The sequence below is a fragment of the Opisthocomus hoazin genome, chromosome 7, assembly GCF_030867145.1.
Source record: "Opisthocomus hoazin isolate bOpiHoa1 chromosome 7, bOpiHoa1.hap1, whole genome shotgun sequence".
Taxonomy (NCBI): domain Eukaryota; kingdom Metazoa; phylum Chordata; class Aves; order Opisthocomiformes; family Opisthocomidae; genus Opisthocomus; species Opisthocomus hoazin.
The window spans coordinates 60931274-60956921 of NC_134420.1; the positions used below are offsets into that span (position 1 = coordinate 60931274).

The following is a 25648-nucleotide window of genomic DNA, read 5'->3' on the forward strand; positions in this document are numbered from 1 at the left end:
CCTTTGAAAGTCACGACTGAAATGGAGATCGAGAGCAGAGAAAGGCAATATAAAAAGTTAAGCTTGCTTCAGTGTAAGCGGCCTCTACTGGTAGAACAAAACATCTGACACTGATCCCCAGTAAAAGAAACCAGTTTCCATCTTCAGGACTACAATGATCTGGGCAATGGCATGATGATGCCTTTTTTAGTCTATTTTGCTCAGCTGAGGAACTTAAAAGTTCATTGTTCTCCTTCTTGAGTGCTTTGCAGAGCTCTTTAGAGTACAGAGCTTCTCAGAGAGCCAGTGGATAAAGACACTACTAAAACCGTGAAACCAAGCACTCGGTTCACTTCACAGCGTTATTTCAGTTTTGGCATGGCCTCTGGGTTCTTAGCTGTCTAATGCGCTGGGAAGTGCCTCCCCGAGGACAGATAGCAGGTATTAGGAATAAAAAACGAAAGCAACCTTTGCAATTAAGGGCAAAATGTACGGAAAGTAAAATGACACAAGTTGTGTCAGCTGCATATTGGCTCCTACGTGCACAGTCTCCTGATATAATTAGGAGGTGCTCAAACAGATAATTATGGTCTTCACGCAAAAGGCTTCAGGTAGGAGAGACACCTGCCTGCCTGCTACCACTTGCAGGATCAGAGCTGTCCTTTACTTTTACTGCTGCAGATTGCGGAGTTACAGTTTTCCAACTTCTGTTCAAAAAAGAAGCATTTTTCTAGCACATCTCCTTTCAGAGGACTGCTGCACCAGGTAAGTGCTGGGCATCGAGTGACTTGTCAGCCTTTGCCGTAGACTCAGGAGTGATTTATATTTGTCAAAATGCACTTTGCAAAATTGATTTCCTGTTGCCAGGATTACAGGAGCAGTTAGCTGAGGCAGCGTTTGCCTCCTAGCCAGCTGGTATTGGTTCATGCTCAAAATAGGGTCAAGGCTGTTTTCTGTTCAGGAGTAAGCAATGGTGAACTGTATCGTTACTTGAAGTCTCTTTAGGTGCACATCTGCAAGTGCTGCTCGCTCAGGAATCACCTGTCCTGCCACAGGTGAGCTGGCCTGTAACCTTTGTGAAGGCAAGAGTCAAATAGTGATAGTAAGAAATTCTGAGGTTTCGGGGGGGGTTTATGCCCAGTACTGATTCGAAGATCCGGTAAGAAAAACCTAACAGTACAATATATACTGTTAAGCAGGTATTCTTTATTGCGGTGCCGGGCACACGGGAGATTTCTCCTCCAAACGTGCGTGCCAGACACCCTGTTGCTTCAGGTTAAACACAATCACACAGGTAATTATTCATTATATTTCTAGGAACTAATTAGCATATGTAAATATCTTTCACGCATGTCTGTTAGTATCTTTGGGTGGTCTTCGGGGGTCCCAAGATGAACGCCCATCCTCTTCATCACGCTGTTCACTGATTGACATTTGTTTCTGCGCAAACTCAGTTCTAGCATCACGTATATCATGTCCTTCAGGTTGTTTTGCTCCGGTCTTGTTACTCTCTTGGTGCCTCCTTATCTCTGTAGCTTAGCTCATTTGCCCTCCCAAGGCTGAGCTGTCTGGAGTAGAGTTATTTAGGAGTCTCTTTTATCCCACAATTATCCCAATTATTTGCTGAGAATCAAGACCACTTTTGTTTCACTTAATTATTTTGTCTAACGACTAAGTGATAGCTTGTGCCCATGTCCTTCCACTACATTCCTTAATGAGAAAACAGGGATTAGTGTAACAGTTATATTGTTAGATCACTATGCATGCAGAAATACAAGTTACAGTACTAAAGACTACTAAAAACTGGAAAATATTAAGGCTTTTTGTTATAGTTTCACATTTCTTACAATCCCCTCTATCAGTACCGAGTGCTGCAGTGCAGAGTATTACTTTCAAGTGACTTGCGTACAGCTGGTGGCACATGTACCACAGCTTGGGAATCCCAGTACAGGTATTATAAAAACATTTGGTCACAATATTTTCAGCCACACTTGAATTTTTTTTTTTTTCCAAACTGATAGTGTCCAGCAAGTTGCAATTCTGTCCAAAGTAGAAAGCAGAGGTGGTGGCTCACATCATACTCACTGGGGCAGCTGCTTTCTCAGGTTCTTGAATGATTTTTCCTGTGGGACGTGCTGCTATTTCCCACCTCCGAGGGGTCACTTTCTTGCTGATGTGATTGTGGATCCCAACCTTCATTTCAGAGTTAGGAGTCATGATGGAGCCGCTGCGGGAACTCGTTCCCAGTCTGTATGTGCCCTCCTTGCAGATCATCTAAAGCCACACTGTGCCACTTACTCAGTCACATGGTGGCACTCTCTCTGCTGGCCCACTTTGTGTTTGAATGAGCTATTTTAAAATATCATGTTAATTTTAGGGTTAGGCAGTGGCAGAAGCAAGCATACCCAGCCACTTGTTTTCCTGGTTGTACGTCAGACTTTGTCAGCAGGGTGTTTTCAGTGCAGGTGGTAAGTCTGCAGCAGGATCTGCAGGAATTTGTTAATCTTTGTTAGATCAGTCTGAGATTCTCTGAGATACTGGTTGGCCTCGAAGGACATTTTTCAGCTTTTTATTAGTTATGAGTGTATTTAACCCCTTAGCAACCAAAATCTTAGTGTGCCAGAGAGAAGTGTGTAAGACAATAATAAAGAAAATACTGGCAACAGATAGTCTTGGCCAAATAAGTCATTGAAAGAGTTAGATGTATCTTATGGCAGAATGAAGTTGTACTTCTCTGTGTTTACAGATTCCCCCATTAGTTTGGTATATTGTTTTTAATTGCCTGCATTGTGCTCTTTTGAAAGAGCTGGTGGTTCCAGTGGTGGTGGAGGATAAGGCAGTGCTTTAGAGATCAGAGCTGATCAGAGCTTCTGTTTTACACCAGCTAGATGCTTCCCTTCTTTGTGAGATACAGGAGGAAAGCAAAGGAGAACAAAAAGGATTTGGAGCGTCCTCAAAACTGAGAATGCGATGGTTTGAACATACCTTTTTCTCTAGAAAAACTGGAGTCCTGACAATAAAACGTAGTGTAAAATTTTGTTATTTTAATGTCAGTTTTATTAATCTAAATTTATTTCTGGATTTTTTTAAACCCTTAGAAAGTAATTACATAAGACTGTTGGCATTTATGGCTATGGAAACCTGAATTTACACAGAAGTTCGAGTGTAATATTCCTGTTTGCTGATGTGCTTGTAATGGCTTTATAACCCAGCAAGCAGAAAACAGTGAGCATATGCAGGTAGAACTTCAATCATCTGGGTGCTATAGTGAAAAAGACAGTTTGCTTTAACAGAGTTTTTGCTGCCTCAAATATTAATTAGTTAATACTTGTTTTGCTGCATCTGATAGTGGAGCATACCTGAGGGATATTGCTATTGGAGACTTAAAATGGGACATAAATAATTCATGGCAACAAGCATTAGAAAACATATGATAAGCAGCTTTGCTATTAGAATATCTACGTTATCACTCAAATGCTCTGAGTATGTGGTAATGTTTTAGGAGGCAGGTGCAGAGAGCAAATAACTACTCAGTTATGCTGAATATGTACTTTTTGAGAAGGATAGGATTGGCTCTTGATTGCAAGGTAGCTAAGGACCTGCCTCCACCTGGCATTTCACCCGCTCTGACCATAGGAAGAGCCTTATAGTTTTTATTCAGCACATTCCAGAAATTAGATAAAAGACTTACCTGCTAAGTTCAGTGGGTCAAAACATTCGTCAATCTAAATCAGAGTAGTGTCACTGAAGCTGTGGAAATACATCGCCTAAACCAGCTATGAGTTTGCCTGAGGAGTGCAGGACTGGGCTGTGTGAAGTTCCCAGCAGACAGAGTAATGCAAAGGCAAGAAAGGAAAGAAATGGATCAAAGGACTGGTGATAAGGCAAAGACAACAGGGAATGAATAGTCTGCATAGCCTCCTCATACAAACTGTCCTCTAACCTCAACCGGATTGCCTCCATGACACCTGCTGTACTTAAATATAGAAGAGGGAAGTGATTGGCAGGCAAAGTAGAAAGAGAAAAGTGTTGGAATCAGAGGAGATCAGGAATGATGGGATGATGAAAACAACTGAAAGACAGTAGATGGGGATTTTAAGCCACACATATTTATTTCTGAATCCAGTATGTTGACACATATTTTAAGACTAGTGCTCAACATTCGTTGCTGATGTAGCCCCTTCAACTTCAGCAACTACACCGCCAGTGAACTTGATCCTGCATGTTCATTTGCAGTCATTTTTTCCCCAGCACAAGCTAACTTTCTGCTTTAGGCTTTGCATTTATTGTAATTACTTGCATGTAAGTCCACATATTGTGGTCTGATTGGGGCAGGAGGCAGAAATGCAATTTCTGTCTGACTTTCACGGTATTATGTGAAAGTCCAGACAATGCAGTCTGGCTTCAGACACCCCGAAGCATTGTGATAGGTGAGCAAGAGGGTCCGATTAAATATTTAAGCAGCTGGGCCCACTTTGCTGCTGTGGTGGTAGATAGATTACACCTGGTGAAACTTGGTCTGCAGCGGGGTGGTTGGTAAGTGCTTGACATGAGGAGGGTGCAGAGAGGAGTGCGCTGAGGAGGCTGCTGCCATACTATGGTCAACAGGGAGTGGATTTGGCACTGCTTCTGCCTCTGCCACTGTGACTGCGTCATCCTGTGCCGGATGTCTTGTAGGTGATGGAAACGTCCCTGCTACCTCGCATGTCCCATCCCTTGCATGCCGTGCTCCGGCAGGAGCTGTCCTGGGAAGGGGGACGGGGTGCTTGTGCTGGGGCTCTTTTGCATGGAAGTGTTCTGTGCCACCATCCAGTCGTGCTGGGAAATTGCTTGCAGTTGTAGCTCATCAGTGGATCGTTTGTCTTTTGCTTGCTTTTAATTCTGGCAGGTGGGCAGTAGGATGCTGAGATAATATCTGAAAGAAATGACCGATTAGGTTCAGATGACGCCGGCACTAGTCAGGGGTATTAAATCAGGAGAAGTCATTGCAGTGAGAATATGGGATGATGCCTTCTGAATCAATGTGTTTGATTGCTTCTGTCTTTACTTGGTAGTGAGTAGCATCTGTACTCCTGGAATAGATATTGATTTAAAAAATAGATATGAACAAGGGCAGCACTTTATACCTGCTGTAGTTACCTGGATATTTACCTATCGTTTTTCTCCATAATGACATGCCTGTGACTGTCAATTCCTGTGAACTTTGCTGGAAATGAGGATTTGCAGGGTTATGTAGGGTTGGACCATCAGGCTGAGGAGGATGGGTAGATCTACTCTGGACCTGCTTAGTTGGTGGGATTTTTGCTTCCCTTAAGCAGTGAGCTTGGCTTTTGGTGTAATTGTGAATGGCATCAGATGCTGTGTTTGAGTTTTTTGTCTATCTGTCTATTGAATTTGTTAGACTTGTAGGTTTATTATCAAGGAGTGCTACTGATTTCTGATGATGTTTTTTCATAAATCCCCAATTATATCTCCATTTAGTCATGTTTCGTAGGAAAGTTCTCTGCCTTCCAGCACCCTGTCCAGGTACGGTTGGCCACCCTAGTTGTCTTACAGCAGCGCTGGGGTTTAAATCGTGGTAAAATGGATCTTGTCTGGCTCTTAACCATTAACTAGATGCAAACTCTGTGTTTATAATGTAGAGTTGTCTATGTGTGCATGTTGCTTGAATGCACATACTGGAGAAGACTGCTCTGAGGATTTTCCTGTCTCACCAAGAGTGAAAAAAGAAGGAGACACAAACCGAGAGACTTGCCTTTCAAGGTTATGTACGGAGTTGGGACAAGATGAGACTGTGGTACTCTAGGTGCCTTGGGTGCTGCACCGGGCTACACTGTGTATATATATTTTTCTGATTTAATGTGTCATAAGTCTTATTGTTAAACAAAACTAGAGATGGTGTTTGACCAGCTAAGTGTGTAAATATCAGCTGATTGAACTCCTGTACATGCCAGTGTCTGGGTTCTTTTTCCCTGTGGCTCCAGAGATTTTCAGAGATTCAATTTGTCCCTAAAAAGGATTGAATTCCTGCTTTTTATTTGATGTAAGGAATTGTTGAGTATGAAGTGGGTAGAAACAGGTATATGCCTGTGCTCATTTGCGAACACACACATGGTCACACCTAGCTAAAAGAAGATACTCAGTTTATATTTCACAGGACAGATGAACGGGGCTTGAGGCATCAGTGGGAAAGTGCTTTCTGAGCTCAGCGATGCTCTGGCTGCAGAACAGGAGGCCAGCGTTGCCACTGCTCCCCCCTCTGTTGGGACAGCGCCCGGCAAACTGTCACCGGAGTGAAACAACTCATCTCCTCATTAAAACCAATTTCAGGAAAATATCTTTGCAGTATAAGCCATATGTTTAGATGGTGTGTATCAATTTACACCCTTGGCTTCTTTGGAGCAGCTACTGCCTGGGCTGTGGTGTTAACCAGACCCCCATGCAGTGGCAGGGAGGTGACAGCTTCTCAGTATGGCTAACGCTCTTGATTTTAACAAGAGTCTGAGGATATTTGGCATTTTTCTTAAAGCTCCATTACTTCCTAGAGGCACAAGATTATGAGCTAATCTTAACCTTTATTGAAAAGTTTCAAACCTGTGTATGAGGGGAAAGTAGGCTTGATGCACGTTCATCAGAAAAAGGAGGGAAAAAAAAAAGAACTGAAGTGCTTGTGGTCTTGTTTATTTAATATTAGTAATTGTGGATTTTATTTAATACTTTTTTTAGCTAGTCTCGTGGTCCTGGATTTTATGGCTTACTTTTTCACTTATGGCACTGATTGACAACTTGTCCCATCATCTTCCCTGTATGTGTTTATAAAGCCAGCAACACTTGAATCACACCCATAGAAATTCAACAATGCCTTTTTTTCCTCTAAAAAGAAAAAACCCAACTATTCCCATAGCTTTTCATGCACATACCATTTTTCTCAGAGCCAGAGGCTATTCCCATAAAAAAAAGCAATTGGTCATCAACTAAGCAGGATGCTTACTTATCATGAAACTGCCTGCGGAAACAAGGCTGTTTCTCTAAATGCAGCAGAGCCCCCGTGTCAGCCCCTGCAAAGGAGGGAAGTGCGTGGCAGGTGGCTGCCTGATCTGCCTTTACTTCATTAGTGCATAATTGAGAGCCCACTGAATTAGTTCTTTCTAGCTCAGAGCTCAGCGCAGCAAACAGAATCCCACCGGGATGCTCCAGTTCCACCTTTCCCTGCCCTGCGCGGAGGTTCCCTGTGCTCGTCTTGCTGGCCGCACTCTCCATTTCTTGGAAAGCTGGTGCTGCACGGGGTCTGGTCCTGCCCTGGCATGTTCGCTGGGTTCCACAGCGATGGGGCCCGATCCAGTTAGCTGGGTAGGCATCGCCTTCAGCTTTGCTGCCATCCGGAAGGTCTGGTGCTTGAAGCGTTTCCCTGGGAAGTGGGGGCCAAGGTTCAGCCACCTCCCCTGCCCAGGGGCAACTGCAGCTTTCGTTTCCCACCTCCCTCCACCCCCACAAGCTCGTGCTATTCTAGGTCAACGTGTGGGTTTTTTTCTTCCTGTTAGCACTGAGCTGCTGAGAGCAAAATAATTCCCAGTTCTCATGCAGTTCTTGTCTTTTACATTAATCAGTCACTGGCTAAAATACAGGGAGTCCCAGGCCAGACACGTGGACATCCCACCCCTGCTGCATGCCCTAACCGTGGGGATGCAGTCCCACCACCCCCGGCTGCGTTCTGCAGGAGATGCTAACCCCGACAGCCCTGGACCCACCTCATTGTGGAAAGCTTCCTGTTCACGGTGTCACCTATGTGTATTTTTGAACTTCTTTTAAAGCTGGTTGAGCTATCTTTTATGTGAGAGGTAACCCAAGCTGTGCTCCTGAGCTGAGCCACTGATGCTGATAAAAATGCACCTGAGTCATGTTGTTTACATATTAAATATGATCCCAGCTGTCAGAGTGCAGTTGCTTACTGCAGGAGCTGCTTTAGAACCAACTGATCTTTATTGCATTCAGAATGAAAAAAGTAAGTTTTCTCCTCCAGCTCAACCAAGACACCAGCGTGAAAAATTATCAAATTCTGTCCCAGTGCCATGAAAGATAAACAGCCAGGATCAAACAACTGCCGTCGTATTTTATGCAAAATAACTGAATTAACAGCTTTAGCAGTTGAGTCAAAGCCATGCTGGTGTGTTCAGTAGCACTTCTGGTGAATTGAAGATAATTTCTTCCTAATCATCTTGCAGCACTGCATCTTTGCATGGCATTTCTATTTGGTAACTCCTTCTCTCTGGATCTCGCGTCTTCCATCCTGCTCAGTCCACGTGCACAGCTGTGTGGTTGTGCATGTAAGGACCTCTGCAATTCCATTTCTTGGTTTTCCTAAAAAAAAAAAAAAAAAAAAAAGGCCTGTGCACATACCTGTACATATATACTTGCAGGAGACGTGAATTAATGGTAATCCCATGTTAACTACCAGACTGGTTTTTCCAGCTCTGTCACTGTCCTTAAATTTTATCTACATCAGAAAGTTTCAGCAGTGAATGTTAAATCAGTTAATCAGTTTTTAGTTTAAATGAACAGACTTCATACAGACCTCCTGTGCTCACACCCTTATTTCAGTTTCAGGAGGGCCCGTTTCATGTTAGATTAAAGTAATCTTACAGGTAAAAGGTAAAAGATAAAAGTAAAGCAATTGCAGTCTTGGGAATGGTGCTTTTAAGAGCTTCTAAGCTGGGAGTTTCTGCAACTTAGCTGAGAGAGGGTACTTGGATACACACTGCTCCCTCTCCAGCGTAGTACAAGGTAAAATGAGATTGTGTGAAACGTTGCTGGGGATGGGTTTGAAAGGAGGTGTTTTAGTTTGCACTGCCACAGACTGGCAGCACTGCTGGTGACCAAGCGACAACGGAGGGAGATAGAGGTGTTCTCTGGCACAGAGCTGGAAATGCTCATTTCACTGCACTCTTCTTGCCTTAGGTCAAACCAAAACTAATTTGGTCTGTATCAGAATAAGAGTGCCTTAGGTGACCTTTCGCATAGCTTTGACTGTGTCAGTAGCAAATCTCACTTGTAGGTAAATAGATGTAAATAAATTTTACTTGTGCAGATGTGTTCTGGGTGTAATTGAGTCATTTAACTTCTGCCTCACAGCCTTGGTGAAGCTTAATTAAGACTGGTAAAGTTCTTTGCAGTTCTCAGAGGAAAAGTTTGGTCCACATGTAAATGATGTTATAGAAGGTATTAAATGTGCTCTGGTATCAATGCTGCGGAGGCACCCAGCCTGTGAATAGCACTCTCTGAAACTCTTTTCAGAGTTAATGTTTAACAGGAATGAGGCAAGCACTGCCTGAAAGCAGGCTTTGTGGCACTGTACCCGCACCCTCCCTGCGGTGGGTGTGCTCCCTCCCTCTGCCAGGGTGGTTTTGCTTGCTGTGGTCTGAATGATCCAACAGGATCCTGTACAGAGCTGTAGCCGCTCTGTCGCATATTTAACCGCGCAACAAAACCCTAATGGCGTTAAAATTTTTAGAACCGAGCTGCTAGTGATCCACGGACAGAACTGTCCCATTTGTCCGTCTGTCCGTGCTTTGCCTCAGCCCCTGCATCCCGGTCAGACAGACACTGCCTGCAGCATGCCTGACGCGTGACCTGCTGCGTGTCGAGAGAGGCGGTACACGTGAGCCCCAAACACCGGCATGGAAACACTGCGGCAGCACGCCCGAGGGGCCCAAGGCTCTGCCCAGCTGCGGCGGTGAGGCGCAGGGAACGGGTGATCCCCCTTCCCAGTCCCTTAACTCGCCGGAGAAATTTAGGTCTGCGTGACCTGCTGTGTCATCTGGCTCTGCTTGTGCTAGCTCGGGCCCCAGAAGTAGCGTAGGCACCCTGCTTTATCTATGTTCTTTATCTAGGCTAATTAGATCAGTGCTTTGTCCAGGAAAATTGTCTCTACTAATGAGTTTGAGTGCAGTGTCACTAGCGCCTGGTTCCAGCGCCGGCTCCTTTGGCTGGCACAGCCTCGCAGCATGTGGCCATGGCAGATCATCTCCGGCACGTGTGGTCCCCACCAGCAGAGACCGAAAGTGCCGAGAGCGGGTCGAGGTCCTCGGGGCAGAGGCGGATGTTGGCAGAGCGCTGGCAGAGCCTCGGCAGCAGCAGCGTGGTTGCCCAACATCTAAAATCACAGCCGGGCCGTGACCGCGGGGCAGCGGTGGTGCGAGGGGAGGCAGATAGCTTCCCTCCTCCGGCCAGAGCCCACTTGATTTCACATCCGCATGGCAAGGCTGCTCTGTCTGTGGTGCACTGGGGGGGGGGGGGGGGTCAGAGCGAGGAACCCCCCCGATGGTGTGTGGGTGAAGGGGAGAGGCAGTGGCAAAGACAGCGAAATGCACCATCCGGGCGAGCCCCGGCGTGGGTCTGCAGGTTGGCCCCAGGAGCTGGCAGCAGCCCGGCTGGGACCCCCTCCCCAGTGCCCTGACACAGGGAATGGTGGCCCAGGCTGTACCTGAGCGAGGACGCTGGGGTTGGCATTGGTCAGAAATGCTTTTGACAGCTGATTTTTTTTTTTTTTTTTCTGTCAGAAAATGTCAATTTATTTGAAAGATATTTCTGTGGGAAGGAAAATCTCTGCAGGAACTTGTAATCTGGAACGATTTCTTCTGTTCTGGTCAGGATAAGCAAGTGTTTATGTCACATTCCCAGGATATAAATGACAACAGGTCAGACCTGGTGCGATCCAAGTACGTGCTGAAACCATCACAAAATGAGGGAAAGCTGTCTGTCTGTCTGTCTTTCACCTCTTTTCCTCCCGTAGTGGTTTTTTCACACAAATCATAATATTCTGTTCATATGCAGAACAAAAATTTTCAATACCTCATGAATTTAAAGCCCAGGTATATTTCGTGTTCAGCTCTGACTCTGGACCCTTTCCTTAACCCACCGCATGCGTCACACTGGCCCATAAGTACCATGGAGGCTACAGGGGTTGGAGAAACCCCACCTGAGGGCTGCTTCCAGTGTGTATAACCAGTAGAAGCTCTGTAAGTGGGTTAGATTGGACTTTCTGTACTGAGGAAGCACAAAATCCTGGTTGCTCAGGAAAATGGGCCTAGTTTTGCCACTTTCTTGAGTGCATGCAGTCAGTGATGTTGGCAGATGTAGCATAAGGAAAAGAAGAAAAAGAAACACAGCTTGTGGCTGCACCAGCAGGAGAGAAATGTTGATGTTGTTCCTGCTTGCTCATGCTTTCCTGCTGCAGCTACTCCAGAGTGGAAGGCGGAGCATGGGTTTTCCCTCAGTGACAGCTTTGGTCCTATTTTGTGGCTGGCTGTGGGTCCAGACGCAGACATCTTCGAGCAGTAGCAGGGCGCAGTGGTGCAGGAGCAGCCACCGGCGTGTGGAAGCCGTCGCACCCACCGCAAAGCAGTGCCCCATGCCAGAAGATCCCCGTCTTCAGGGACAGCTGGGGGAGGGCAGAGTGTATGCTGGGGCAACTGAGCGGGAGGAGAAGCAGCAAACACGGAAAATGTCCGTGTGCTGCTGAAACCTGCCTTGAGCTGAATCACAAGATACTTGTATAAAAACACGGTTAGTTATTACAAAGCAATGAAGCGAGGAAACATAGACTTTCACAGCGTACCTCCTGCATTAATTACTTGCTAAAAATGTAGATCGCAACAGCTCTGAAGCTGCAGACGGGTCAGTAGCAAAACCATCTCTCCTGGTGGTTGTGCTGAGAAGCCCGCTTCTCTGTGAGGCCATTCCCAAAGGCTGTCCAGGTTGAGGGAGCTCATGGGGCGATTTGAACAGCAAGTTTAAATGAGGATGCCATCACCAAGAGCACTCACTGTTCATCTCTGCTCAGGTCTGAGAAATATCTAAAAATGTGGAGAGAAGTTAAAGCTGGAAGTCCTCTTGAATTTAAAAAACCCTCAGTCAAACAGGTGTCTGCTGTAAGTGCACTGCAGAGCATACCCATACGGAACTGAGCATAAAAATAATCTCTGCCTTCAGTATCTGTATAAGCTTTGGCCAAGCGTGATAAAAGCAAGCTCAAGGACGAGAGAAACAAGAGGCTCCACCATTATGGAGACTGAAATGGTTTGCAGACTTCACATCAGATGGTGGTGTGCCTGGGTCTGCCAAGAAGTCTGGATTGGCGGGGGAGGAGGAGGAGGTGTGGAAATCTAACAGAGTTTAGATTTCTGATAACTAACAGACCTGAAACCTTGGGTTGGACTTTTAAGTGTATTGGCCACCCTCAGGCAAAATCTTGGTTGTCAAAATAAGGTGCAGCTAACCTTTCTCTTTAGGGTTTGCAAATTAAGGTTTCACATTACTGTAGAAAAAATATTGGTTTGAATATGATCACAAGCAAGATGCTAGGAGGAGTTGTTTCTTATGGTTCCTGAGTAACTCAAGCCAAAGAACAACCAGTGGCAAACAGAACTGGCATGTTTCCCCACTGACGGCAAGAAGAGCTGTCACCTCACTGGCAGCAAAAGGTGTGCCTGCCCTGAACACTCTGTTATCCCAGGACAACATACAGCTTGCCTCAAACTCTTTTCCAACCACTTCCAAGCAATACAAGCCTCTGCAGGAACACAAAACAGGTATCCCTGTTCCCACAGGCTGTGACTGACCCCTGCAGTTGGTAGGATAATGCTACCTGAGGAAAAGCCTAGACCAACTTTTACTCCGCCGCTTCTTGTTTTACACAGAAGAGGGGCAAGCTACCTGCTACAGCTTCATCTTCCTCTTCTGTTCATGCTTGCCTTTGTTTATCTCTCAGCTTTGTTAGGGTACTTCACTTCTAAAGCACTCTGAGAAGAAAATTGTGCTAAACAAAACTAATGTGCAGAAGAGGACATTAAAAATATTTCAGGGTTGGGTATAAAGTGAAGACTGAAATCAGGAAATCTTGTTTAATGTTTCACTACTGGTCACTAGCAAAATAAAAGAAAAATGAGTTTGGAAAAGATTACAGTAAATGAATGATATTTTGCTGCAGTGTGTTAAGTAAGAAATCTAAACCTGTGAAAGAGAGGAATTAGTGGTTACTGAGAAAACACTAATTGTTATATGTCTCAAGATAGCAGAGAGAATTAAGGCATTTTGGGGGCCATGCAGTCATGTACGCTGTGCATCTGAAAAGTTGCCTGGCTTTTTAAATTAATGGGCAAATAAAAATATCTGCAAATTTGTCAACGCTTATGCAAAGAGTTTTTGAATGTCAATTATTTACTTATTCAGGTCTGAAGTAGCTTCTTTCCTTCTGATCTTTTTTGTCTTGTTTTTGTCTGCCAAAGGAGGAGAGCACTTCTATAGAAACTATGGAGAAATTGGCAATTTCAAGACATAATTAGGAGTTTTATGTGCTTCATTTTAAGGACATTTCACACTACGACCAAATAATAATAAGAACAAAATGCTGCCAACTGGAACAATCAGCTGGGGTTCTCAATGTGAAAAAAAAATTAGGGACTGTTAATGCATGGAGCTCATCTCTGAATAAGGGAGTGAAATTAAGTTATTTTAGTGAAGTGAGGGAAAAATTTTCCAGCAGCATTCTCTGAATCGATTTGTGGTCTGCCCTAGGAATATATCAGGTATTTGCTTTACCACAGCCAAATTTTTTAAAGTTCATTTTGCAACTATGTATTGCAACCAGAAGCTATGTGTTTAGTTTCAAGTGTGGTCTTAATCCTGCAGGCATACACATACATACTGGAAAATGTAAGTAAACTCATCGAATTTACTAGCACTCCTTCATGCTGAAAATTGGGATGGACTTGTTTGCAGATTCATATGCCCTTTCATTTACCTGCCTGCTATGCAAGATCACCTTGAGGGGTGAGATTATCAGGTGATAAAACACAGCAACCCCAACTTCCAGATGTGTTTTGTAACGTTGCCTTAAAAGGATTTCTTTAGGCTGCTTTCCAAATTAATTTGCTTGGATTTATTTGGTTTGAAACCTACATAGCCAGGTCATAACGGTGCCCACAGGAAAAAGGAGTTGTTGTTTTTTTCTGTGGTGTTGATAGTCTGGTGTTTGATTCCTTCTACATGTCTGGTATCGGTCAAACTGGCCACGCTGACTCATTTCTCTGGGAGTTTGGCCCCAAGAGAAGATTCATGCCAAAGTACCAGATTAAAATGGCGTCATTAGAGCCTGCTATATACTTTGACATGATTTATTGCCAGGGAAGTATTGTTTCTGCTGCCTCCTCCTCTGGCCTTTCTTGTTCACGGTGGTGCCTACTTTTAGTCCTCTTCCCAAGCAGATTGCTGGCTTTGGTGTCATGCTCTGAGTCTTTATACAAGGGAAGTTTTCTTGTGATGAAATCATAAGCAGTGATGAGCAGGGCTAAGGCTTGTCATGATGGAATTTGTTACCTGGTGAGGGAGATGTAACTTCAGCCTTGGAAGTCTTTCACCCAGAACTCTGCTTGCTGATGTATCCCACAGGTACGTGTGCACAAAGGAGAACGTGGGGGTTACCTGCAGACACCAGAGCCAGGGTCCAAACCGGTGACACTGCTCACTGTGGGGAGTCTGGTCCCATTCCACAGGCCAGGGATGGGACCTTAGCTGTCTTCTTGCGGTGCTCAGGAGAAGTTTAAATTCACTCTGTAACTGCTGCTCAGGGGTAGCTCTGGCCATCTCCCACTTAGTGGTGAAGGTGCACAGTACAAGCATTCATGCAGTAAAGTGGCATCCTTGTTACACCTGACACTCCTTACAAGTGAGCTTCCTGCTCTGTGCTTTCCAAATACCTCCTAAGTTTTTTCCTAAGGCTTGCTTCCAGAAAAACCACCCTCTCCCCCTGCCATTCATTGTTTTGTGTGATGTTCACAAAATGTGGCATTTCTGTCCAAATAGTTTGCCAAAGGCCTGTGACAAACAATATTAAGTTGTCAGTCGTGAGACATTAAAGAAGTGAACTGTCTTCACTTCATACCCAGTCCTAAGATATTTTTAGATGTCAGAGCTTTTGACGCTGTGGTTGTGACTGGCTCCAGTTTTGGGATACCCAAAATTGGAATACATGGGCCTGATTTTCAGAAAGTGCTGTGCTCCCTTGCTGCAAATGTTAATCTTTACACACATTTCAAAAATATGCACAATTTCATCAGGATCAATCAATGCTCTGGAATTTCTGACTGTGATGCATTTCTGCCATCTTTCCTGTTTTCACGCAGTCATACTTTGTGAATTCATTTTCAGATAACATCCTGCCTGGCAGAAACATAGAAAAAAAAGAGAGAGAAATATCTTTAACAATTTGTGAGTGACATACTTGGCTTTGTCAGTAGTTACTTCTGATTTGGTCTTGTTGGATAACTTTTAAAAGGATGAAATTTACATTTTAAAATGAAAAAAAAATAAGGTAGATGTAATAATTTCCTGCTTATAACTGATCTATTTTTAGTGCTGTTTATCAGGAAAATTGCTGTTGCGTTTAATAGAACTCTTATCTGTTTAGTCCCAGTTGAAATCCACCTTGTTAAATCAATGGAACAATCCTGCTTCCACTGAATGCAAGATCACTGTAGCTTATGTTACCAACAATTATTTTTATTTTCAGAATAATTATTTCTCTCTGAAAATGGCATGTAGTGTCAGTGTGCTTAATTAAATGTCCAAGAACAGAGATTAAGTTATCGGAGACAAGAGAGGAGATGTGACTTAAATGGTGACATGTGTAGTTGGGTTTTGTTGGTGAATGCCAGTGAAAGCTCAGCTTGGTGTGGGTCCTGCAGAAGCAGAAGACCGACAACGTTGTAAAAAGAAAAGCCACCCTTGTAAAAGGCTTGTTTAATTTTGCATCTCCTTGCACCTTCCAGCAGATAGCTTCTTGGTGCCAGCTCAGCATCAGAGCAGCATTAGCTAGCAGGCATGCTCAGAAACTCAGCACTGGGGTTCAATTACTGTGCAAGCACAGAATAATCCAGGAAGGCCAGATGTGAACCCTGCAGAAGCTAGAAAGGTATCCCAGTGTTATGGATTTTCCTTCCGCAGGACGTCTTTTGCAACACTAAGGGTCTTCACCACCACCAAGGCATTAGTATGCAGTGTACAGCTACCATGACGTGAAGTTTCTGGACAAATCTGCTCACGCATTTAGCCATTGGATTCTGCCAGCGAGACTACAGATTTACAGGAGGCAATGATTTGTCTAATAGGAACAAAAAAAGAAAGCAAAGAGAGGGCAATAATGCTTGAGATTTTTCTCTCGTAGTAAAATGGAGAAGCAATTAATCTGAGTGGCACTGTTTTCTGAAAAAGCCACACGTGCTTTCCTAATAGCCTTCTCTCCTGTTTTTGGTAGGTCCAGCTGCCCAGCGCCAGGTCCAGAATGGGCCATCTCCAGATGAGATGGAAGCACAAAGAAGGTAAGCGGAGTTAATTAGTTATGTTAGAGTTCTAGTTTGTAACTTGGATGAATGTGCAGTCCCTGCTTACCAATAAGCACTGTTCTTTTCATTTGTACCTGATTTAAGCTGATTCTGAGTTCTCTGTAATTATTGCTAATGATTCTATAATGACTTTTTGAAGGGTGAAGTGAACTGAAGCCCTAGGTAAGCTTTTTACTCAAAGGCAAGTGTGAGGCATGCTGATGTTCAGATTTAAAGACAAAACATGTTTAAAAGTAATTTCTTCAGTGTGTGTTTCTGAAGCATGTTAAGAAAGCCTAACCTTCTCCTGCTCCGGATCACCTGCTGGCAGCTCACAGTCATATTGCCCGGGGAGCATCTGACAGACCATATACACTCTCAGTGATAGCTTAGGTTCATTTTGTGTATGGCTACTTCCTATATCGTATGCCACTCATTTTATGAATGTTTTGTTTTAAACCAGGATAATAAATGAAAGTGTGAAGTCCTACCCTTCACCTATGCGCTTATGTCAGGCTTAGTGCCAACCTTACGCATGGCCTGTTCTCCAGCTGCTAGGAGTGGTCTTCTTGATGTCAAAGGGAAGGTGCGCAGGAGTGTCTGTCCTCATACGCCTGTCTCCATTATCAAATTACGAGGCCCATCTCATTTCGGCTTTGCTGATCCAGCCTGGATTCCTGTAGCAGCAGTGGAAATCACTGTAGCAGCCGTATCTTCCGCTTCCTTCGCTACATGTAAGACATACCTGTCCCTTTCTGGACAAGGTCTTCTAGTCTGACCGGTAGTCAGAGATGTGATCTGTCTGTCCGGCATCGGTGGTGTTCACACCAGCAGCACTCCTCGTCCAGGCTTGTGCTTCCCTGTTGAAGTATAGGCTTGAGCACACTAAAAAAGCGCTTTTGTTCCCCATACTCCTGCTCACCACAAGTGTATTTCTGCTACTGAATGAGAAACACCAGAGCACATTCTGCCATAACACAAATAAGCTGGTGAGCCTCACTTCTTCAGGAGTGTGCTGGAGTACAGAAATCGGCAGGATCTGTTGCTGCTCCAAGCTTGGTGCCTGGCTTTGCTTAAATGAGGTGTCTGCCTTTGCTTCCGGAACGCGAGGAGGATCAGCAAGTGCAGTCAGCCCTCCAGAAGACCCAGCCCAGTGTTTGGTTCAGCTAATGAATACCTTTTATCCTAAGTAAGGATTTTAGCGGAACCAGATCTGCAGGGGCAGTTCAGCACCAAAGATGTCGGATGTTGGTCTGACGTGACAGCCGCTCGGTGGGCTCTGCCTTCGTCTGTGGGTGCAGCCTGTAAGCAGGCAAGGTCTCCCTGTGCAGGGTCCAGGGACTGCCCTGGCCCGGTGCGTTGTGTAGCTTGATACCACACGCTCCTGGAGCTGGAGCAGCAGAGAGAAAGTTTTGCAGTGTACTGTTTGCATTGATGCTTCAGGACTACTGTTCTGACTGGTCCCTATAAAAAACCACATATAGGTCATTTAAGATAAGGCCCACAGAGCTGTGACAGGTACTTAGGATTCTCTCTTTCCCTCTCCAAAATCTGCAAGGAAAGTGTAGAGCAGCTGTTTCCCCGCGCTTTTTATGAATAATGCTGAATGGCCTGAGATTTAGGAGGGATCTACATATGACCGTTAAATGGGTCAGCAGGTAATGATATTCCACTTGAGGTCTGTAAGATTTACTTAGGGATAGCAGAGCTATCATAAAGGTCGGAGGAGACCTCCTGCTCACCTGGAGGCGTGGGGGATGCCACCTGACCCCGGTACCCTGCTGAAAGGCTTGATCCAGCTCTTCATTTAACCAGTGAAAATCACTGATTCTTCAGACCTTATGTAACTCAGCTCAAATTTAAGTGTCTAGTCTGTACATTTAAAGTGTGAGCAGCTTAACTGCGTTAGGAAAAAACAAATATTTTATTTATTGTTTTTCATTTAGAGACAGTAAAAGCCTTTTGGGTAGGTATTTTTCGACTGCTACAGGGCACATGGTTCTGGGAAAGCTTTTGCTCCACTGGACTGGAATAAGCTATGCCAGTAGATACACTTAGATATTACTGCATCTGCACTAGAGGATTTTCAGCTTTAATTATGCTGAGGCATTCTTTAAGCATAGAGCAGACCTAATTTTAGGCCTAGCTTTTTTTGAACATCTTGTAAACAGTCAAGGAAATGAAGTTATGGTAACTACCCTGAGAATTTGTTGGTTTAAGAGTTTTTTTTCAGAGACCTTTACACAAATGTTGAAAGAATGTATTTTTAAGTCAGAGAATATAATTTGTCCCCTCTTAGACTTTACTCATTGCATACTCCTTAAGCAGCCTCCTGCCAGTCTCAGTCTTTATTTAGTTCCACTGGGATATATTTGACTTCCTAAGAGTGTAAGAAGTTCTCCTTTTAGCACATGTGGGAGGGTGTATTTTAGCACATATAACTGCTTCTGCCCAAGGACAGACAGGGCTAGCATGAACCCCAACGACTTCAAACAGCTGTGACTGACCCTTGTTCTGGGGAGCAGCCCGCACCTGTATCTGCTCTGCAGCAGCTCTGAGGACTTGGAGATGTCTTTTATCCATATTTCTTTCCTGGTCAGTCATGCTGGAGTTCTCCAAGTCTCTCCTTCAGATAAACCTAGAATTTCTCCCAGGTTTAACAAGGAAACTATATGTGTCAAGATGTTCATCATCAAATTTAGTTAATAAATGAGAAGCTACTGTAGAGGATGTTCTGTTTCAGAAATTTGTAGTACATGAATTTACAACGGAAATTTTAGCAGTGCAATTGATGCTGTTGCATACGTGTTCAGCCTGTAACCATCAAACAATAGTCAGGGTATATATTGAAGAAAAAGTTTTTATTTATTCCATTTAAATTGTCATAGCTTAAATGAAACCAATTGAATCAGCCAGCTAAGACTGTTCCTCCAAACTCTTTCCTCTTTGCACATATAATAACTTTCTCAGATGCCTGCAATGGTTTTGCAGAAACTGCTAGTGTTCAATGGATTGCATTCCTTTCCCGTCTATTGAATTAGAATTGAAATATGGGAAATTGTTTTGCAAATTAAGATATTCTTTTTTCCTTACATAATGTAACTTTATTTTTCTAGACTTTTTTTGTAAAAAAAGGTTTTATTTGTATATAAGAAGACAGAATTATTTAAAATTGCAGACTTAGGAAACTACAAGTGAAATGTAACAGAGAGATCTCTAAAATATTACATAAGGAGTCAAAATAGAACAGTTGCCTAGAGTTAAGTTTGCCTTACTGTACAGACCATACAGTAAAGATGTTACAGAAGAAAGAAATCTCTATGCAGTGAAGACTGGCCCAAACATATGTGGAGTAAATTCAAGGCAAATTTGGCCTGGAAATGATGGAAGAAAATTACAATAAACTTTATTAGCAAGTGCTCCGGTAAGGTCATTTGAGAGTTGTGTTTTAGCGTCGTTGAAATCTTTGGTCCCTACCCATGCACGTGGCAAATATTCTAGTTTTTAGCTCTCAATCTTTTTCACAAGAGAAATGCCGGGGAGGGTTTGTGACAGGGTCAGAGCGACGGCGCGTTCTGCAGAAGTGCTACAGCGTGCGAGAGAAGACCTCTGCTGATAGTCCCTGGGAACTGCACGTCCCTGGGAGGCAGAGCTGGGAAAAGGCATCTCCCAGTGAGACACCAGGTCCGGGTAGCTCGGGAGCTGGTGGCTCCTAGTGAGAAGGATGCCAAAAACGCAGCACTGCGGTGTGATCAGCACTGGTGGAGGGCACATGATGGTCGCGGTCCCTGTGGCCACGCTGGCTGGTGCCGGGGCGGGAGGTGGCAGGGCTGTCGGCCAGGCTGTCCGGTGCCAGCAAAGGGCTTGGTGGTGCAGCTGGGCAAAACAGGTTTTGTACAGCCAGCACCAAAATGCATATCAAAATTCCTTATATTTTCATTCTGACTACAAGCCTTTTGGGCTCCTGATCTGTAAGACTCAAGGCTGCGGCATTTTGTGCGAGACGCCCCTTCCTCTTCCCTAGCAACACTCCTGCACGTCAGGTTAACAACACGCATGGCTGCTGTGCTCTCCTGGGCCTTGGGCACTGGCTGCTCCTCCTGCAGAGCCCATTACTAAGAGTCATCTTAAATAGATCAGCCAGCCTCTGCAGTGCCCAGCGGGTGTAGGGCAATGCCCTGGTCACCCTTCCCCAGCACATGCAATGGCACCGCTGCGGCCAGGGCAAGAGAAATCAAACCCACCTCCATCTCACGGGATCAGCCCGAGACATACAGCTTGAGTGCTTCTCAGCGTATAAAGCTTTTACTCAAAATTCTAAAGAATGCATAATGACCGAGGGTTCTTTCATTGCTGTTTCAGACAAGTGATGGAGCAACAGCAACAGCGCCAGGAATCTCTGGAAAGAAGAACCTCTACCACAGGCACGTATCAAACCAAGCAGATAGAGTCTCTCCCTGCTTGTCTCCTCTAGCTGTAGTTGGGTTTCGTGTGGTGCTATACAACAGCTAGACTGCTAAAAGAGGTTATAGTTAGTTATTATTAGATTTTTAAGCATTTTCAGCTAGGGACTTGGTTGCATTTGGGCATGATTGTGTTGCTTTGCAGAGGCTCAGGTCCAGGGCGTACAGGTGGAGCTAAGCAGGTTTTTGGGCTTGGCAGAACTTGTATAGCTGAGGGGGATTTTAGGTGTACCAAGGGGACCTGGCCATGTTTCTTCCATGCTCACGAGGAAAGCAGGCAGCACAGCCACTACAGGAGTGACCCCGCTTTTCCAGGGGTTGTCAGCACAAAGCGGCGGGGTGCTGGGTGTGCCAGGTCAGGTGCTCCCCATCACTCTGCAGCAAAAGCAAACTACAGCGCAGAGTAAGCTCTAGATGCTCATCAGTGGGGATTTTGTGGTCATGAAGTGAGGAGTCTTCTGTGAGCTTAATGGAAAAAAAAAAATATATTTAATGAGCTTATGAAAATCTTCTGTAGCATACTAAGTTGCACTAAGCTGAGAGAAGAGATGACAGGAACAGCTTATGACTACAAAGTACAGCTTTGCCTCTCTGAAACAAGGCAGAGCAAGCAAGCCAAGATGGCCATCTTGTGTTTGGGCTTTTGTTTTGGGCAAGTTTTTTCGGTTAATCTGGTCACATAAGGGAAATGTTTCTCCTCAGCTGTTTTTTGCTAAAAAGCAAAAACTTTGTAGTTTTTGACTTGAAACCAGCTCAGACATACATACCTACCTTAGTCAGCGACGGATGTTGCTGGACTCTGTTTCGGCAGAGGCTACTCTGTGCTATTCTGCATAGGGAACACAGCCAAAACCCTGCCTCGGCATCTGCAAGGAGCGGGACGTGGCTCCTGGGGACTGCTGGCTGTCCCCTCCCTGGCTATGAGGAGTCATGCACGTCCCTGGCAGCTGGCCCTGGTGCAAGGGGGATGCTTGTGATCCTGACTTGGATTCACACGGGCTTGGAGGAGCCTCGCTGGCACCAGAGCACACAGCCCATCCTGTGCTGCCAGGGTCCTGCTCCACACACCCTTCCAATTCTGCCAAGCGCTAGGAACCCCCAAGCTGGTGACTGCACCATCTTCGCTTTGTTTGAGTCCTGTTTGCGTTTACTTTGTGGTTCCTTTTTCTCCGTTCTGCTTTGCCTTGGTTGCGTTCCTTGCTGTGTACCCATCTCACTCTTTTCATTTGTCTTTTGTGTTCTTGTAGTTCCCACCCCTCAGACAAGCGTGTGCTCTCCCCACTCCCAGCCCCAGTCTCCTCCTCCCCACCGCAGTAGCTGTGGTGCTTCTGGTGCTGTGCCCCCGCCACCCCCTCACGCCACCGCTGCTGTCCCCGAGCCCACCAGTCAGTCCTCGTTCCCACCCCTGCGGAGAGCCCGAGAGCCCCGGCAGCTCCTGCACAGGCACTCGGCCTCTGAGCTGCCAGCAGCCCCATGTTCCCCCCCTCCAGCCTGCCCAAACCGCAGGACCGTAATGCCAGGCATCCAGCGAACCTCGCTGTCTCCACCATCTCCTCACCCTTCACACCTCCCCTTCGCCTCTCACCAGCCTCTCAGGCGCTCTTCTCTCTCCTGCTCTCCTCGGTCTTCTGCCTCCCCAGCCACAAATGCACCACCTCTGCACAGGGGTGACGTCCTGCAGCCACGTGGTCCCACCATCCTGCCCATGATTCCTGTCCTGCCTGACAGGGTCAGGGGACCCACAGATAAAACAGGCCAGGAGACCTCAGCAGACGTACGTCTGAATTGCCATCCTGAAGAACAAACTGCTTTAGGCCCCTCTGGGACCCAGGTGAAAAGCGTGGATGGGTCCTTCTTCCCACACCTAGGAGCTGCACCCTCCTCCCCGCTGCCCACCATCACCATCCCCCCTGGCTCCTGTGGCCAGGCTCCCTCCCCGTCCTCCCATCCGTCATCTCGTCCTCCACAGCAGTGGTATCAGCCCATGTCACACTGTCTTCCGTTGCCTCCCCCTTACGCTGCTGTGTCTGAGGTGACTATGTCCAGGAGGATCCCTCCTTGCATGACTTCATCAGCCATTGCCCTCTTGAGTAAGTACTGATTGTGAATGAGTTGCGACCTGTGTAAAGCCTTAGGTTTCAGCTGTTTAAAAAGCCCCATTTGCACTGCCCATGACTGCTAGAGAAAGGGCTGAGAGACGCAAGGCTGCTCCTGCTGCATGTGATTTCTGCAACCGAGGTGGAAAAGTGTCGCGAAAGCACTCAGGACAGGTCCAGGAACCTTCTGAGCCAAAAGCAAGGCAAAAAGCATGAATTACAGGACCAAGGCCCTGTAGCTGGGTGGCTGCAATGCAAATTGTTACTGTATTAGCCCAGAAGAAGATTTTTCTCATTCAGCAGAGTCAAATTGCATTTGACATCAAGCTTCATGCAAAACCTGTGTTCAGCTGGTCCAAACGTATCAGACGGGCTCTTCTGGAGCTGGAGGCCAAGTCTGTGGTAGACTTGTTGTCTGTGTAGCAATATTGGTAGAGGCTGTGATTTTTATTCTTTCTCGTAAGTGCTATTTCTGTTACCAGTAAAAGATGTAACATAGATTTTGTTATAATTTCCCAGACTCCCCTGTGCTTGTGTAATTTATTTCATTCTAGAAACTCTCTTCCTGGTATAAACTACATTTATAGCTGGGGGCTTGTGACTAACTATTTCAGCAAACCTTTTTCATTGCAGGCAGATCAAGAGCTTGGGTCTGCCACTTTGCATATGGTCTTGATTTCTAGCACTCATTTAAAGCCTGTGGAGTTAGAACAGTTACGAGTAATACCTATTTGCAATTCAGATCATAGGTTTTGTGACTTGGATCCATTCCTGTTTATAACCACACATGATGCTTAAATGATGTGCCTAGAAAAGGAAGAAAACTGAGATATTTCCTTTCAATTTCTGCTAAAAATATTACTGCAACCACTGTAGGCTCAGTCCTTCAGCTGATGTAAGTCCTTGAAATCCTCTTAGTTCAATAAAGTTATTTTAAACTCATATCAGTCCATTATTTTGACTCAGTTCAATTTTTGCCTCAGGCTGCCCTCTAATTAGGTGGGTGTAGTTTTGCAATTACAATTAACTGTACCCACAATGAATTACTAGCTATTATGTTCATGAACCAAAGAGGGCTTAAAATGTTTAAAGTATTTCTAATAGTGGCTATAGTTCATTTCAAGAATGGAATTGGGAGTGTGAAATAATGGCAGAAGTAACCACAGAAGTGAGGCAGTATTGTAAGAAAACCTAGATAAGAAGAAAAGCAGGCTGCTAATGTTAAATACAGCTTCCAAATGTTCCTCAGTCAAAACCCGCCTGTCTTTCAAAATAACACTTACTGAACAGCTGAACCTATGTTTATGTATCAAAAGCAGCCTGAGGGAACATAACATGGGGAAATACCCTCGGGGAGGTGGATTCGTTCAGCTGGGCCAGACGGGCAAAACACTGCAGCGGAGTTATCCACCATCAGTCCCTCCAGCAGGCTGCTGCTCTGAGCAGCTTTGCTGAACCTCAGCGTGCCTGGAGCTGGGCTGTCCCCCTGTTATTTTGCAAGACCAGCCGAGATCACATGCCCTCCGTTCAGCAGAAAGGAGGATGTGTCACTGTAGCCCATGAGGTGAAAAGCTGGTGTTAACAGAAACCCACCCATTTGGCTGGTGAAATTCTCATGTCCATGTAGAAAGCTATGATAGGAGCAGAAGAAGGTGCCACTTATGAATTGGGAAGTGTTGTCTGTGTTTTGATTTCAGCACAGAATAAAACACTAGCCCATCCAGGGAGAAGAGGAGGGTGAAGGCTAGTTTATCGGTGACAGGGTCTCGCAGGAGGACAGAGCTGTAGCTGATGGACCATTGATCACCCACTGTTTCCTGTTCTTCTTGGTGCTTCCAGCATTGCTCACTCATCATGAAGTTGGGTCATGGCCTTGGGAGCGGGAATTTGGCCTTGGTGTACGGGCTGGAGGAGGTCATGCTTCATGTCCGATTCATATTCTCTGCATTTCAGGCCCGTCTCTTCCAGCTGGTCATCCCAGTGGCACTGCTGTGATCCCTGCTTCGTCCGGGGGGCCCCCACCTCCGCCACCCCCCCCGGTCCCTCCACCACCCATGGGAGCTGCACCGCCCCCACCGCCCCCACTGCCAGCAGGCACCGGGCAAGGGGCCGGCACTGAAGATGGGTCGGTGTCAGGGCTCGCAGCGGCTCTGGCTGGTGCCAAACTAAGGAGAGTTCAACGGGTAAGGAGGTGGCACTGGGACTCCCCGATAGGCTTTGCTCTGCTGCAGGGAAGCCTGGCACAGCGTGGCGTAATGGTCTGCAAATCCAGCGTGAAACATGGTGAAACACGCTCCAGCTGACCATTAGGTCAGCTCTGAAATGTGAGTTTTTAGTGCAAACAAATCTGAGCAGGAAATGTTTGGCAGAATTTCTGCTCTTCAGGAGATGTTAATTCGCAGCTGGCTGCAAGTTCTCACGTTGCCAGGATTTCATTACTTCTGCAGAGTCCACCATTGTACTATGTGTTGGTGTTTTCAGTCGTTACAAGGGGTTAAAACTACATCATGCTCACAAAAACCAGTGTAGACTGCTGAGGGCTCACATTAGTAGGTGTCCACTTATGTAAGGGTTGCATAGCCATGCATAAACATAATCATGAGCAAACACCTCTGTGGATTTTTCCATCATTTGCCTATATATCTGCTTCACTCAGACTACTCCTGATTTTAGTAAGGTCCATGTGGGTCTCCTTCCCAAGGCAGAACCCATCTGTCTCTGGGTTTGGGCTGTG

General features: G+C 45.5%; 2 protein-coding genes across 8 annotated transcripts in view; both read left to right on the forward strand.

The window, feature by feature from the left end:
• EVL (Enah/Vasp-like) overlaps window positions 1-25648 on the forward strand; it is a 161748-nt gene that overhangs the window by 124114 nt on the left and 11986 nt on the right. For all 7 annotated transcript variants that reach the window (XM_075426522.1, XM_075426523.1, XM_075426525.1 and 4 more), the window contains exons 4-6: window positions 16289-16352; window positions 20718-20779; window positions 24868-25097. In XM_075426522.1, coding sequence (XP_075282637.1) covers window positions 16289-16352; window positions 20718-20779; window positions 24868-25097 — 356 coding nt within the window. The remainder of the gene's footprint in view (window positions 1-16288; window positions 16353-20717; window positions 20780-24867; window positions 25098-25648) is intronic.
• Window positions 20789-24262, forward strand: LOC142361972 (ena/VASP-like protein). The gene has a single exon (XM_075426519.1). It carries the CDS (start codon window positions 21507-21509, stop codon window positions 22917-22919), a length of 1413 nt encoding a protein of 470 aa, XP_075282634.1. The 5' UTR covers window positions 20789-21506; the 3' UTR covers window positions 22920-24262.

Coding starts and splice junctions, on each gene's coding strand:
- LOC142361972 (XM_075426519.1), top strand. CDS start 21,507: ATGTTTCTCCTCAGCTGTTTTTTGCTAAAAAGCAAAAACTTTGTAGTT.